The 16,947-nt window shown below is 44.4% G+C and overlaps 2 protein-coding genes across 4 annotated transcripts in view; one reads left to right on the top strand and one right to left on the bottom strand.

Annotated features, from left to right (window-relative positions):
- The window catches only part of IFT81 (intraflagellar transport 81), a 154,536-nt gene extending 144,583 nt beyond the window's left edge, over positions 1-9,953 (bottom strand). Inside the window, exon 1 of the mRNA XM_069557822.1 lies at positions 9,854-9,953. The gene's annotated coding sequence lies outside the window, so the exon portion shown is untranslated. The remainder of the gene's footprint in view (positions 1-9,853) is intronic.
- The window catches only part of P2RX7 (purinergic receptor P2X 7), a 54,543-nt gene that overhangs the window by 5,289 nt on the left and 32,307 nt on the right, over positions 1-16,947 (top strand). For 2 of the 3 annotated variants that reach the window (XM_069557823.1, XM_069557825.1), the window contains exon 2: positions 16,342-16,510. In XM_069557823.1, the coding sequence (XP_069413924.1) occupies positions 16,342-16,510 (169 nt within the window). Of the gene's footprint in view, positions 1-12,650; positions 12,846-16,341; positions 16,511-16,947 lie in introns of those variants that run through there. The other variant, XM_069557824.1, reaches the window with a different exon arrangement.

Genomic DNA, 16,947 nt, shown 5'->3' with positions numbered 1-16,947 from the left:
TTCATTATTTCACAGATAAGGAAATGGAAGCTATGAAAGATGGAGTTACATTATTAAAAGTCATCCAGTTAGAAAGTGAGTGAGTGAAGTTGCTTAGTTGCTAAGTTGCTTCAGTCATGTCCGACTCTTTGTGACCCCATGAACTGTAGCCTACCAGGCTCCTCTGTTCATGGGATTTTCCAGGCAAGAATACTGGAGTGGGTTGCCATTTCCTTCTCCAGGAGATCTTCCCGACCCAGGGATTGAACCCAGGTTTCCCACATTGTAGGCAGACACTTTACCGTCTGAGCCACATTTCAATCCAAAACCAATGTTCTTAACCCACAAACCATACTGCTAAAGTAGTTATCTGTCAGACTTTGAAAGCCCAGGCACTGGGTCTCCTCAATATTTAGCCAACCATTCTTCCTTTTCACCAGGCTCTTCTTTGTCTTTCTGAGTTGACCAGGGCAAGTGAAGGATGATGATGGAGGCTGGGATAAGCCTCCCATCATCTTGTCCTTCTCCATTGTTTATTCATTCCCTCAATGTTATTATTTCATTTTGCATATTTATTTATGTGGCTGCATCAGGTCTTAGTTGTGGCATGTGGGATCTTTATTTGCAGCATGCAAGCTCTCAGTTGCAGCACGTGGGATCTAGTTCCCCAACCAGGGATTGAATCTGAGCCCCCTGCATTTGGCGCACAGAGTCTTAGCCACTGGCCCACCAGAAAAGTCCCCATTCCCCCAATTTTAGAGTATCTACTATGAGTCAAACTCTGTAAAGATTAATATAATAGAGATTATATTAATAACAGTCAGTGAAACAAAGTTCTGGCAACTCATTGCATTATATTTTAATGGAGGAAAGAGACGATATGAAAATGCAGAAACATAATAAAATGTCTGATGGTGTTAAGTGCTATGAAGAATAATAAATTAGGGAAGAGGACAGAGAATGAGCATGTGTGTGATAGAGGCATATGGGCTGAGATCTGCCCACAGAAAGGGAACAAGTCACGAAATATCTGGAAGAAGAGTGTTTCTGATGGAGGGAATAGGAAGTGCAAAGGCCCTGAGGTGAGGACTTGATAGGGTATTCAAGGAAAAGCAAGGAGGTCAGAGTGGAAGAAGCAGAGTGAGCAACGCATTGAAGGAGAGGTAACCTGGGTGGAGATGGGAGGACAGATCATGCAAGTCCTTGAAGTGCCGCTCTGAGTTATTTGGATTTTTTTCTGAATGATTTGAGAGGAAGATTTAAAGCAGAGAAGTAAGATACTGGTGTTTTCTTGGGAAGATTTCCCTCTTCACTAGAGGCTAGTCCTCTCAGAAGCTTTCCCAATAAATACAGAAGAGCAGGGAAGGTTGAGAGAGAAACAGGAGAACAAACTCTACTCACAACTGCTTCTTCTCCCTCAAGTTAGCCTCCACCCAGGCCAACAGCAAAGGCGACATTGTCCTGCACAGCCTCAGGCTATCTGTCACCATGGAGATGGTGTTGTTGTGCTAATTTGCAATCATTAAATGTAGCTCCTGGCTGGCTGCCCATTACTGGAGGGTGACCACACACTTGTGTTGCTGGGTTTCCTCTTGTTGAATGGAAGTGAGTCCACCGCACAGGCGGAAAGAGTCACCAGAGGCCAGAGAGGGGCAAATCCAACCCAGGCATGGCCCCTGCTCCTTGAGGGCGACAGAAACATGACAATATCTGCCATGTTCTCAATGCACCCCGGGCCGCTGGGTGATGCGACAGGGATGGGAAGGCCCAGAGAAGACCCACTGCAGGAAGAGACCCCCTCCAGGAGAAGAATTGAGCCACCTTACATATGAGGCCAAGACACCAGCAAACATAAATGAATGGAAGCAAAAGAGAGGAGCAGTCAGAAGGTCAGCGTGTTCCAGAACCTGGTGAGCTGAAGGAAGGAGCAGGAGCTGAGGACAGAGGTAGGCAGGGGCCAGGGTTGGGATTTGTTTCTCAATGCCATGGGAAGCCACTAGAAAGTTTTATACAAGGGAGTGAAACCATTTGATTCACGCTTTTAAAAGCACTGTCAGGCCACTGTGCAGACTGTAGATTGTTGGGGGGCAAAAGGGGCAGTGATGGGACCAGTAAGAAGGCTGTTGGAGCCACCCAGAGGAGAGAAGGTGGTGACTTGGACTAGAATGGGGCAGTGCAGCTGGAGAGAAGTGAGCAAACAGGCTATGTTTTAGAGGTAAAAATGACAGATTTTCTAGAAGGCAAAGATGACTCTAGGTTTCTTGGTGGATGATGATGCTTTTTATCAACATAAAAGACCAAGAAGAGGCTAGATTGCCAACTAACACAGCATTGTTAACTATGTCAAACTATTAAAACACCTTGACTACTACCACATTTCAGCTTCCCTTCACTAATGTCTAAACCAAAACATTAAAAAAGCTAGAAGCACAGAGTCTTCAAAAAAAAAAAAAAAGATGGTGAATGATTTTTTTTTTTAAGTGAATGATTTTCACTTTATGAAGAGCTTGTCCTGTTGTCCTGGTTTTCTCATTTCAGTGCAGAATGGCAGAGGCCTCTCTGTGGACCGGCTATCATGTACCGACAGGCTTCTGGGCACCACACTCGAGCCCCGCTTCCCACCAGGGTAGAGATCTCCCAGCCCCGCTGGGTTTTGAACACCATGCTGGGAAGAGCAAGGACCAGATTACATAGATTATTCACACTTCTACACATGTCAACTGACTGGTGTGCAAAATGCCAGAGAAGTGGAACTAGAGAGGCCAGCAGGAATCCAACTGGGAACAGGCTTGGACTTCATCCTGAGAACACTGAGAAACAAAGAAGAGTCTTTCCTACCCCACTGTCAGCATTTTATTATGAAAAATTCCAACCATAAAGGAAACATTAAGGGTTTTATAGATTCAGAGTTCATACTGAGGGTTAATAATTTCATTTTAAAGAAAGCATTCTACTTTCAATATGGCAACACCTATTGAGTACTACTGAGTGCTTAGCATGGGCCAGATTCTGTTCTTAGCTTATGACATGTATTAGCCTGTTTGATCCTTGTAAATAACCCTACAGAATTGGTCCTCATAATGTGTAAGCATGATTTGAACAGTGTCACTACTGGGAAATTCCCAGGTAATGGGTTCCACTTCTTGACTGTATGTCACAACTTAATTTCCCAGCATCCCTTGCAGCTAGGACACAGGCATGAGAGTCAAGCTTTTCAAACATATGCACCATGCAACAATGCTTTGGTGCACAGGAAATAACATGGGGTGGTGAGCATGAGCAGAATTCATCTGAAGGAATGTATGGGCTGATACCAGCCTTGACTGACACCATAGGGGCCACTTCCTGGACCCCATGTTTAGAGATCCCGCCCTGGCTCTCTGCTAGCTGTGAGCTTCTCTATGGAGTAAGGAACCTGTGGGACTGTATTAGCTTTCTATTGCTGCATAACAAATTACTTCAAACTCACCTAAAATACTGCCACTTATTAGCTCACAGTTCTGTAGGTCAGTAGTTTGGGCCTGGCATGGCTGGGCTCTCTGCTCAGGGTCTCACAAGGTTGAAATCAAAGCGTTATGCTGTGCTGAGTTCTCACTTTGGGAGAAAATTCACTTCCAAGCTCATTCTCCCTGTTGGTAGAATTCAATTCTGTGCCATCATGGGACTCAGAGCTCTGCTAGCCAGGGGCCACTCTCAGATTGTAGAGACCACTTGCATTTTTATTGTGTGGCTCCCCTCTATCTTCAAGCCAGCGATGGCACAATGTTTTCATGCCTCAAATCTCTGACCTCTCTTCTGGGACCAGCCAAAGGAAATTCCCTATTTTTAAAGGCTCAGGGCCTTCCCTGGTGGTCCAGTGGTTAAGAATCCGCCTGCCAATGCAGGAGACATGGGTTCAATCCCTGGTCCAGGAAGATTTCACATGCCACAGGGCATCTAAACCTGTGGGTCACAAGTACTGATGCCGACACGCTAGAGACTGGGTGCCATAACTACTGAGCCCACGCACCACAACTGCGGAAGCTAGTGCACCCTAGAGCCAGTGCAACAAGAGAAGCCACTGCAATGAGAAGCCTGCTCATGGCAACTACAGAGTGTAACTAGCGACTAGCTTACCACAGCTAGAGAAAGCCCCCGAGCAGCAATAAGACCCAGTGCAGTCAAAAGTAAATAAATGTCTTTAAAAATACACTAGAAGGAATCAATTGCAAAATAAAGGAGACAGAAGAATAGATACGTGAGTCGGAAGATAGAATGACGGAAGTAACTGGCATGAAACAGAAGAAAGAAAAAAAGAACTGACGATAGTCTCAGAGACCTCTGGGACAACATTCATTGCACAACATTCAAATTATAGGGCTCCCAGAAGAAGAAGAGAAAAAGGATTTGAGAAAATATTTGAAGAGTATATAGTCAAAACCTTACCTAACATGGGAGAGGAAATAGTCAGTCAAGTCCAGGAAGCACAGAGGGTCCCATATGGGATAAACCCAAGAAGAAATATGCCAAGACACATATCAATCAAACTATCAAAAATTAAATACAAAGAAAAAAATATTAAAAGCGGTGAGGAAAAAGCAAAAATAAAAAGCATATAAGGGAATCCCCAGAAAGTCTGTTATGACTTTCAAATGTTTAAATAAGCAGCATGTGGGCCTCCACTTGTTCTCCTGCCTCCACTTGTTCAGAGTTGTTAATTTCCCCTCACTGCTGGAACAATCCAACCACAAACTTGGTAACATAAAACAACAATTTATTCTCTCCGAGTTCTGGAGATACCTAAAATCAGTATCACTAGGTCAAAACTGAGAGGTCAGCAGGGCCATGCTCCCTCCAGAGGCTCTAGAGGAGAAGACTTTTTCGCTTCGAGTTTCTGGGGGTGGCCTGTATTCCTTGGCTTGTAGTCACGTCACACCAGTCTTCAAGGCCTGCATCCCTGACTCTCCGCTTCACCTTCATGAACCTTTCTCCTGTATGTGTGTATGTATGTATGCATGAAATCTCCTGTCTTTTTTCTTAAGTTTTAATTAAAAACTTTTGGATTTTTGTCTGTGCTGGGTCTTCTTTGCTGCACACGGGCTTTCTCTAGTTGCAAAGAGTGGGGGCCCCTCTCTAGTTGTGGTCCATGGGCTTCTCAAGACAATGGCTTCTCTTGTAGCAGAGCACAGACTCTAGGACATGGGGGGTTCACAGTAGCTGTGGCTCAAGGGCTCTAGAGCACAGTCTCAGTAGTTGTGGCTCACAGGCTTAGTTGCCCTACAGCTTGTAGAATCTTCCTGAAACAGGGATCAAACCTGTGTCCCCTGCATTTGCAGGTGGACGCTCAACCACTGGACCACCGGGGAAGTCCCTCTGTCTCTCTGTTACAAGAACATATATGATGGCATGTAGGGCCTACCTAATTCAGGATAATCTCACCATCTCAAAATCCTTAACTTAATCACATCTATAAAGACCTTTTCCCCAAACAGGGTAACAGTTATAAATTCTGGGGATTAGGACATAATAGCTTTGGGGTCATTATTCAGCCTCCTATAGGAGATGTGGCCCCAGGCATTGATTGAGCTCACTGGGGCATGGCAGTGACTAAGATTCTGGCACTCAAACACTATTGGCATGGATTTCTACCTATGGCTCGGCAGTGGCTGGCAGAGTCTTTTCTCTGGAACAGTACCTGTTCTCTGGGTGTTGTTCCTAGCTGTGCATTGTTTCAGCAAGCTGGGTTTTTGGTCTACCAAGAGACTGTATGAATTACCTAATGTCCTTTTAAAATCTCCTTTTTCCTTTATTTTTTAAACAACTTTCAGTTCAGTTCAGTCGCTCAGTCATGTCTGGCTCTGCGACCCCATGAACTGCAGCACGCCAAGCCCCCCTGTCCATCACCAACTCCTGGAATTCACCCAAACTCATGTCCATTGAGTCAGTGATGCCATCCAACCATCTCATCCTCTATTGTCCCCTTCTCCTCCTGCCCTCAATCTTTCCCAGCATCAGGGTCTTTTCGAATGAGTCAGCTCTTCACATAAGGTGGCCGAAGTATTGGAGTTTCAGCTTCAACATCAGTCCTTCCAATGAACACCCACGACTGATCTCCTTTAGGACGGACTGGTTAGATCTTCTTGCAGTCCAAGGGACTCTCAAGAGTCTTCTCCAACACCACAGTTCAAAAGCATCAATTCTTCTGCACTCAGCTTTCTTTATAGTCCAACTCTCACATCCATACATGACCACTGGAAAAACCATAGCCTTGACTAGACAGACCTTTCTGGCAAAGTAATGTCACTGCTTTTTAATATGCTGTCTAGGTTGGTCATAACTTTCCTTCCAAGGAGTAAGCATCTTTTAATTTCATAGCTGCAGTCACCATCTGCAGTGATTTTGGAGCCCAGAACAATAAAGTCAGCCACTATTCCCACTGTTTCCCCATCTATTTGCCATGAAGTGATGGGACCGGATGCCATGATCTTAGTTTTCTGAATGTTGAGCTTTAAGCCAACGTTTTCATTCTCATCTTTCACTTTTATCAAGAGGCTTTTTAGTTCCTCTTCACTTTCTGCCATAAGGGTGGTGTCATCTAGCTTGTGCTTAATCCAGCCCAGCGTTTCTCATGATGTACTCTGCACGTAAGTTAAGTAAGCAGGGTGACAATATACAGCCTTGACGCACCCCTTTTCCTATTTGGAACCAGCCTGTTGTTCCATGTCCAGTTCTAACTGTTGCTTCCTGACCTGCATATAGGTTTCTCAAGAGGTAGGTCAGGTGGTCTGGTATTCCCATCTCTTTCAGGATTTTCCACAGTTTATTGCGATCCAACAGAGGTATAATTTATTATATCATAAAAGTCACCCATTTTAAGCATATACTTCAAGGATTTTTTAATAAATTTGCAAGATGGACAACAATCATCACAATTCAGTTTTGGAATATTTCATTACTCCAATAAGATCCCTCATTCCCATTTGCAGTCACTCCCCATTCCTACCCACTGGATCCAGGCAAACACTAACTTATACCCTGCCTCTATAGATTTGCCTTTTCTAGACAACCTTCTTAAACTTGGCGGAGTGGACTCTGTTGTTTAGAACTAGAAACCCTGGCCAATATATTTCTGTCATGTCTGACTTTTTGCAACCTTGTGGACTGTAGCCCACCAGGCTCCTCTGTCCATGGAATTTTCCAGGCAAGAATACTGAAGTGGGTTGTCATTTCCTTCTCCAGGGGATCTTCCTGACCCAGGGATTGAACCCACGTCTCTTGCATCTCTTGCACTGGCAGGCAGGTTCTTTACCAGTTGAGCCAACAGGGGAGCCCAATATAATTCTAATATCCCCTAATTATAGAAGAAGAAGCGATGACTCAGAAAGGCTAAGTAGGACTTCCCCTGGTGGTACGGTAGATAAGAATCCACCTGCCAATGTGGGGGACATAGGTTCGACCCCTGGGCCAGGAGTAACTAAATCCGTGCGCCACAACTACTGAGCCTCCATGCTGCAACAACTGAAGCCCGCGCACCTAGAGCCTGTGCTCCACTACAGGAGAAGCCGCCGAAGTGAGAAGCCCATGAACTGCAACTAGAGAAAGCCACAGTGCAGCAGTGGAGATCCACTGCACCAAAAATTAAAGAAAAAATAAAGACAGGCTAAGTCACTTACACAAGGTCAGGTAAGTAGTAAGTGATTGAGCCCAAGCTCCCCATGAAGTACTGTAGAAAATGGAGGAGGTAAGAGTACAAACAGAGGGAGGGAGGCCATTTAGGAGAGTATCGGACCATCCAGGTGAGAGTTCATGGTGATTTGGAATGAGGAGTTAACAGCGGTAGACAGAGAAGTAGATGGTTTTGAATAATGCTAGGAAGACATAACAATAAGATTCGACAGCTGAATGGATGGGGGGGATGAGGGAAAGGATAAACTAGGCAGTTCGCCATGCTCTGGCTTGGCCACTGATGAGTGGTAGAACTCATTGGGGATAGGAAAAGTGAAGGGGGGAAGACACCCGTCTAGGATGGAAGATGAATTCAGAACTGAAGGCACTAAAGTCACAAGTCTATGTGACATACAGATGTAGATACTTACTTGATGGATGGATATGTGAATCTGGAGCTAGGGATGTAGATTTCTATATCACCAGCATAAAAATGGTTAACTAGAACCATGGCAGTAGCTGCAACTGACCAGCAAGAGAGGATGCAGATGAGAAGACAAGAGGGCTTAGAACAGACACCTGAGGAATTCTAGCCTTTAAGTGGTGAAAAGCACAGAGGTCACCAAAGGATTCTCAGAAAGGGCAACCATGGAGATCCAAAGAAAGTCAGGAGAATGTGGATTTGGGAAGGTGAGGGGAAAAGTGGAGGCATGGTCACTGGTATCAAATGCTGCTGAGAATTCCAGGAAGATCAGGTCCATGGCACGTCTACTGGATTCAGTGATGGTGTTGTTTACTTGACAAGAGAGGCTTTATAGAAGTTCCAGGGGTGGGAGCCAGTTTGGAGTGAGCAGAGGAGTGAATGGAGACTCGGAAATGGATGTGGTGACTCACTTTTTCAAGGGACTTGGATACAAAGGAGGAGAGAGGCAGCAAGTAGTAGGAGAAGAATGTGGGGTCAAGGGAAGGTTTATTTTTAAGATGGGAAATTGATGCTGAAATGCAGATGGAGAGGAGACTCAAGAGAAAGGGAGATGATGGGATAAATGAAAAATGACATTGTCATTTTCATCACTGTCACCAACTAGCAACCACAGGGAAAGCTTGTTCTGTTCTGGGACTGTTCTAATTATTAGACATTCCTTCCTTACACTGAATCAAAATCTATCTCCCTATAATTTTTCCCTTTTGGTTAGAGTTCTGCCCTGTGGTCCATTTTCTACTTGACAGTTTCCAAATGGCTTCAGCCTGCTATTACATTTCTCCACTTCTCCAAAATAATAGCCGAAGTCCCTCTGGTTCTGTACCCCTAAGACAGTATCCAGACTCTTTACTATCCCAGCCAAGCCCATACAACCACACTCTGTTTTGTCAAGGCTCTCTTAAAAGGTGATGCCTGCACTCTTGCATTGCTGGTAGAAACATGAAATGGTTCAAGCTTTTGTGGTTTGGTAAAATTAACTGAGATTAAAAAAAAAATGTGCACGTCCTTTGACTCAGAGACTTATCTTAAGGTGTAAAATTTACCTGAAGTGTGACAAGATTCTTGTGTAAACATGTGCCTGGCAACATGAAAGGGGAGAGTGGAGAATTCATGAAGTATAATATTGAAGAGAACAGACTGAGCCTCAAAAGACTGAGGGTTTCCCCCACCCACAAAGATCAGGAGCAAGACAAAGATGAGTGTTTCTACCACTGAAATGCCTGTTATTCAAAACTGTATTCGACATTCTAGCCAGCGCAATCAAGCAACAAAAAGAAATAAAAGGCATCCAAATTGGAAAGGAAGATGTAAACTATACTTCGGTGATAAGGTCCTATATATGGAGGACTTCCCTGGGTGTCCAGTAGGTAAGACTCTGGGCTTCCAATGCAGGGGGCCCCAGTTCAATCCCTGGTCAGGGAACTAGATCCCCCACGCATGCCACAGTTAAGAAGTCTGCATGCTGAAACTAAAGATCCCGTGAGCTGGAACGAAGACCTGGTATAGCCAAAATAAAAAAAATAAAAAATAAAAAGATCCTATATATGGAGAATCACAAAGAATTCACAAAAAAACTCATTAAAGTTAATAAACCAATCAGTAAAGTTTCAAACCACAAGATCAATACACAAAAATCAGTCATGTTTCCACACACCAACAATGAGCAATCTAAAAAAGAAATTAAGAAAGCACTTCCATTTACAATAGCACACAGAGCATGAGCTGGGAGTTAATGCTGCTACTTACCACATGTCTTAGTTCACTGTAACAAATACCGAGGACCGAGTGGCTTGTAAACAACAGAAATTTATTTCTCATGGTTCGAGAAGCTGGAAATCCTAAGGTCAGTGCAACATCAGATATGGTTTCTGGTAAAAACCCACTTCCTGGTTCACAGATGGCCATCTTTCTGCTGTATTCTCACACGGCAGAAGAGGTGAGCTGTTTCAGAGGCCTCTTATAAGTGCACTACTCTCATTCATAAGTGCTCCATCTTTGTGACCTACTCACTTCCCAAAGGCCCCACCTTCTCATACCATTGCATCGGGGTTAGATTTCAACTTACGAATTTGTTGGGGGGTGGTCACAAACATTGAGTCTACAGCACTATGTGAACTTCCTAATTAGGGCTCACTTCCTTAGTGTCACAGTTTGCTCAGCTATAAGGTGAGGGTAAAACTGTTCCTTCTTTACAGGGTTATTTTTGGGCAGGTGAGAGTGGAAAGAGTTAGTATTTGTTATTAACATATGCTTAAAAGAGTGCTTGACACATAGTAAAAGCTATATCAAGACTATGAAAAATGTTTACAAAACTGAACAAAAGTTCCAGTTCAATATCCATCAGTAAGAGAATAGCTGGCAAATTTTCACAATTCACCTCTTAGGCTGAACCGTATGGAATTGCCAATATTCTATAGCTTTGTCTACAAAACGGGCAATTTCATATGTTCCAACCTAAACACTAGAATACCCTGTAACCATTCAAAGTGGGTACATATTATAGATCTATCTTTATCATCCATTTTGCACTACTATTGTGAAAAGAGTTAATATATTATTGAGCAAAAACAGCAAGTTATTTAACAGCATGTAGAGTGTGGCCATGTTTGCGTGTCTAGGTGGGGGCATAAAGAGGCATCAGGAACATGTGCACAAATTTTCAACAGTGATAACCTCTGAGAGGGAGAACACTGGAACCTTTTCATGTTCTTTGTGCTTTTCTGGGAAGTTTACACTTTTACAACCACCAAAGGGATTCTCTTTATTTATTTATTTATTTTTAATTTTTATTTTTTAAATTTTAAAATCTTTAAATGTGTGGCTCATAAGACCTGAACACAAGGCTCCTTCTGCCTCTTGCCTAATTAGGGCATAGGTCATTGGCTTAACACCACCCTCAAGGAGAATATTCTACTTCTCTCACCAAAGCTTAAGACGACACTAGTTTTTTGGGTTTTGTTTACCAGAGGATATAACACAACTTTGGCTAATACGGGTTTGGATTTATTTAAAATGTTGGGCCTCTAAGATAAACCTCTGCCAATTTGGGTGGTCCATGGCCTATATCTGCATAACTGAGTTTTTGAGCTCAATGCCTTTACACCTATCCATTATATTGGGTTGGCCAAAAAGTTCGTTTGGATTTCCCTATACTGTGTTCTGAAACAACCCAAATGAAAATTTTGGCCAGTCCAATATTTCATCTAATTGGTAAACATTAACTAACAGACTAGGACTCACTCTCTTCTCTCCATATAGTAGGATGTATAGAAAGTATTGTGTTCTGGAGTAGGAGTTTTTGGAATAAGAGAGAGATAGTTTAAGAAGTATGAAAAGGAAGGTTTTTCCAAATGAACTAGATAGTGGATAAGAAGTGCAACAGTCAAAGAGAATTGGAAGAAAAGATGATGTCTTAGAAAAGCTGTGAGTAACAAGAAACTGAACCCCCTTCATTAGCTAGCTCAAGGAATGGTGTGGCAGAGTAGAACGGGCTTGGTATATTGTTGTTGTTTAGTAGCTAAGTCGTGTCCCACTCTTTAGTGACTTCATGGACTATAGCCCACCAGTCTCCTCTCCCCATTGGATTTCCCAGGCAAGAATACTGAAGTGGGTCACCATTTCCTTCTCCAGGGGATCCTCCTGACCCAGGAATTGAACCCACATCTCCTGCATCAGCAGGTGGATTCTTTACTGCTGAACCACCAGGGAAGCCCTGCCTATATTGTAGGAGGCTGAATAATGCCCCCCACCCCGTGCCAAATCTCCATGTCCTGATCTCTAGAACCTGTGAATATGGTACCTTATGAAAGGAACTCTGCAGATGTGATTAAGTTCAAGGTCTTGAGATGGAGAGCTTATTCTTGATTATCTGAGTGGCCCCAGCATGATCACAAGAGTCCTTATAAGGGGGAGGGGCAAGAGAGTTGAAGTTGAAAAAAAGAAAACGTGACAAGAAGAGTTGAGGGTAGAGAGTTGTGGTTGGGAACCTGGGGGTGGTCTAGAACCTGGAAGAGGTGAGAACAGACTCTCTAGTGGAGACTCCAGGGGGGACCAGGCCTGCTGTCACCTTGATCTGAATCCTCTAAGAATGATTTTAGGCATCTGACTCGCCAGATCTAAGAGGAAAAAATGTTGTGTTATTTTAAGTCACTAAGTTCTTGGTGGCTTATTACAGCAGCCATAGGAAGCCAGCATTTAACTTGCCTTTCAGGGTGCAGGCTCTCCTCCACTTTCTTCGCAGTACATCTCTGACTGCCCCTGGCCCCTTTCTGACCACCCCCGCACACACACACACTCACACAGCTGAGTGGACCAGGGTTGGACACAATCGGATTCTTCTCTTGGGATTTTAAATATAAGCTGCAGAGGCTGCAGGCTCAACTACTCCACGAGGCACAGAGGGCCCAGGACCCACAGTTCTCTTAGGGGCCCACAGAAGTCTATTGGCGCTGGGGTAGACATCAGTTAACCGGATGGGAGGATGGTTCACGTTCAGGTCACACCCTTTCACTCCAGCGTTAACCTTTGCTCAGTGAGCTCAGGCACTGCGTGGGTGAAGTCTGGCTTTGCTGAGAGGCATTTCCTTCCCGTGGCACGTTGAGGACTCTCTCACCATGGGTGCATGCAGCCAAACCCCCCTGAGGTGCCAGGTCAAGTCTGTGAAAGTCCTTCTCATTGAGAATTCGTGGATTGGGTTTCTGAAAAACCTCTTTATGGTGTGCATCGTGGTCTACAACTGGTGAGTCAGGTGCAGTGTGCCAGTCTGGGGACTCCCCCAGCAGACCTTCCCCTCCATCCTTCTGTCCTGCTGCCCCTCCGCAGCCCTCCTCTCCAGCTAGACTGGTCCGTGAGGACCCAGGCTCCTGTCACTTTTATTCTCTTTCGTCTTCCCAGACTCTTCAGCTTTCTTCTCCCCCATCTCCACCTATCCATCCTACAAGGCCCAGCTGAATCCCCCAGTTCCGTCATGCCCCTGTTCACTCCAGGGACCAGTGGTTTTGCGCTCTTCCGAATACAGAGAATTGTAGCTTCTTAGAGCTGAACAGTCACTGGGATTAGGGAGCCAGGGAGTTATCCCCCCGCTGTTATTGCTGTTCAGTCGCTAAGTCGTGTCTGACTCTTTGCCACCCCATGGACTGTGGCATGCCAGGCTTCCCTGTCCTTCACTATCTCTGGGAGTTTGCTCAAATTCACTTCCATTGAGTCAGTGATGCTATCTAACCATCTCATCCTCTGCAGACCCTTGCTCCCTTTGTGTTCAATCTTTCCAGCATCAAGGTCTTTTCCAATGAGTTGGCTCTTCGCACCAGATGGCCAAAGTACTGGAGCTTCAGCTTCAGCATCAGTCCTTCCAATGAATATTCAGGGTTGATTTCCACTAGGATTATTTGGTTTGATCTCTTTGCTGTCCACGTTATCTCCCCATTCAGGGACTAAATCCATTACCCAAAGAGGGGGCATGGCTTGTCTGATTCACCAAGGAGATCAGGAGACAGCTGCTGGGACAATCGTTAGAATGTTCTTTCCATACGCAGACTCTTTTGTTCCTCTTTATTTTCTTTGATGCATCTCTGAAGCATTTTGATTCTTTTTGAAAAACATTTATTTCTTTATTTGGCTACATCAGTTCTTAGTTGCAGCACATAGGATCTTCAGTTTTTGTTGCGTTAGGACCTTTCAGTCGTGTTAAAATCTCTAGACCTTTAAGCTGTGGCAGGTGGGATCTAGTTTCCTGGCCAGGGACCAAACCTAGGCCCTTGCATTGGGAGTGCGGAGTCTTAAGACACTGAACCATGAATATATAAAGACAAGTTTTCTGATTTCTGAGAGGGTTGGATTCCATTAAGGCTGATCTATACCATGTCATACATTTGGGGATGAATATGAAAGACTAAGGGCTTCCCAGGTGTCTCAGTGGTAAAGAACCTGCCTGCCAATGCAGGAGATGCAGGTTCGATCCCTGGGTTGGGAAGATCCCCTAGAGAAGGAAACGGCAACCCACTCCAGTATTCTTGCCTGGGAGTCCCATGGACAGAGGAGCTTGGTGGGCTACAGCCCATGTGATCACAAAAGAGTTGGATGTGACTGAGTGACATACCAACAACAAGAGACTGAGCTTCCCAAATGGAGGGTTAAATGCACATGGTTATTCTGGGAGACTGTTGCAATATCCAACACAGAAGAACACCGCACATTGTGATGATAGGCTGAAATACACTGTTGAACAAGCATCATCATATTTGTCTATGGAATTACACTGGATAGCTCTGTCTCATATATGCTCATTGGATCTCAAATTGGGCTCTCTGCAAACCTCATTATGTGGATTTCCCTGGGGGGTCCAATGGTTAAGAATCCGCCTGCCAATGCAGCGGACATGGGTTCAGTCCTTGGTCTGGGAAGATTCCACACGCCGTGGGGCAACTAAACCCATGCACCACAACAAGAGAAGCCACCGTGATGAGAAGCCAGCATACCGCAGCTAGAGAGCAGCCCCCTATCCTGCCCGCCACAACTAGACGAAACCCTCCCACAACAATGAAGACCCAGCAGAGCCGGAAATAAACTTAAGAAACCCAATGGCAACCTCATTATGCATGTACTTCCCATTTACCCCTTCCGCCAGCCCCAGGGAGCCATCAGTCTACTGTCTCGGTAGATTTGCCTATTCTGGATGTTTCATATAAGTGGGATCATACACTACATGGTCTTTTGTGTCTGTCTTCTTTCACTTAGCACAAAGTTTTTTGAGGTTCGTCCACAGGACAGCATGTGTCTCCTTTCATTCCTTTTCATGGGTAGATGATTGTCCATCATCTTTTAATGAATGTGTGGGTTGTTTCCACCTTTTGACTATTGCGAATAGTGTGCCATGAATATGTGTGGACAGGTATTTGTTTGAGCATATAATATCATTTTTAATTTCTTTAAACTCTATCTCATTCTGTGGCATGCTTTCCTTACTCAATGTTACGTTATTTCCACATTGATGCAAGCAGTTCTCCATTCACTTTCACTGTTACAGAACATTCCAGTGAATAAATCCAACAATTTATTCACCCATTCAGTGTTCAAGGATATTTCCATGATTTCTAGTTTTCCCTATTATAAATAGTGCAGCTTTACAATTTCCTGTACATAACTTGTTGGGCACCTTCTTTGAGGGTTCCTCTGGGGCCTACATCTAAGAGTGAAATTGTTGGGGCATGGGGAATGCACCTCAAATGTACAGTACTTCATATTGCCAAATGTGAGCTGTTTTTCCATGAGTCTCTCAGGGGTTTTCAACCCTGACTGTGTATTAGAATCAATTTTAGAAAAATATATAGGCACCTGGATAACTCCCCAGACCTATTGAATCAGAGTTTCCAGGGATGAGACCAGGGAATTGCAATTTTGAAAGCTCCCTAAGTAATTACACTGTACAGCCAAGGTTGAGAACAGCTGGGACCAAGCCTTGGCCCACAGTATCTCTGTTTCCCAAGGTCAGCTCATAAAGGACAGCTACTGACTGCCTAACAACATTCAGATATTAGAGGCTGAGCAGAGGGAAGAGACCAAACAGATACATGCCCAATGAATAAACAAAGCCTTTAAAACAAACTCTAAAGTGTCTGACTCTTTGTGACACTATGGACTATAGCTTACCAGGCTCCTCTGTCCATGGGATTCTCCAGGCAGGAATACTGGAGCAGGTTGCCATGCCCTCCTCCAGAGGATCTTCCTGACCCAGGGATTGAACCCAGGTCTCTTATGTCTCCTGCATTAGGCAGGCAGGTTCTTTACCACTAGCACCATCTGGGAAACCTGGAACAAACCCTTAGGTAGATGCTAATGCGTTACTGAGTCCCAGAACAAAGCTGGTGGACTGACCTGGGGTGGACTTTGCTATTTGCTTATCTATAAATTAAGGTCTTTATTAAGTGATATTAGAGACTGGTATTGGGGACAACAGTTTCCACATGATGAAAGCTCACTATGAGCCAGATACAGTGCTGAGGAGTTTGCATGGGTTTCTCAGTCCATCCTCAAAACAACCCCATGAGGTAGGTATGACTATTCTTCCCATTTTACAGGTAAGGAAAATGAGTCACAGAGAAGGTGAGTCACTTGCCCGAAGTCACCCAGCAAAGCCTGGATTTTAATGGAGCTGGCTTTCAGTTCCTGCATCCAAAACCATGGCACTGTGTCTCCCTTGAGAAAATCACTGATGCTCTTCTGTGTCTGTCATTTAGCTTTGCTTTGGTGAGTGACAAGCGGTACCAACGGAAAGAGCCTGTCATCAGTTCTGTGCACAGCAAGATAAAAGGGATAGCAGAGGTGAAAAAGGAGATTATGGAGAATGGGCAGAAGAAGGTTGTGTGGAGTGTCTTTGATATGGCGGATTACACCTTCCCCTTACAGGTAAGCACCTGTCAGCATCCTCCCAGGAATCATCCCTGGTCATTCTCCCCAGGGCCTCTTCCTCCTCCCCTGGGACCTAGAGACTCGCTCCAGAAAAACATTGGCCCCATTTAAAAAGCTCTGTGAAAATCCCAACTGAGAAAACCTAAAAATTGCAAAATTGGGTCAGATGCAGCAACTCAAAGGAGATGACACTTTGCTTTATCAATTCCTACAGGGTTTCTCAAAATAGCAGTGTGTCCTGGTGCGTTGAAAACATGATTTGATTCACTCAAACTTTATTTATACATAGCTTGTCAGAAGCAGGGCCATCAAGTCAGCAAGTTTTGCCTAGATCCAGAAGGGCAAAGAACTTTCTGCCTTGAGGGGACGAGCCCTTCTATATTGTTTGTGTGGCATTTTATCAACAAAAATATCTCCAGGAAAACTCTTGGCTA

This window comes from Ovis canadensis, chromosome 17 (genome assembly GCF_042477335.2).
Source record: "Ovis canadensis isolate MfBH-ARS-UI-01 breed Bighorn chromosome 17, ARS-UI_OviCan_v2, whole genome shotgun sequence".
Taxonomy (NCBI): domain Eukaryota; kingdom Metazoa; phylum Chordata; class Mammalia; order Artiodactyla; family Bovidae; genus Ovis; species Ovis canadensis.
This window is presented reverse-complemented; position numbering and strand designations above follow the sequence as displayed.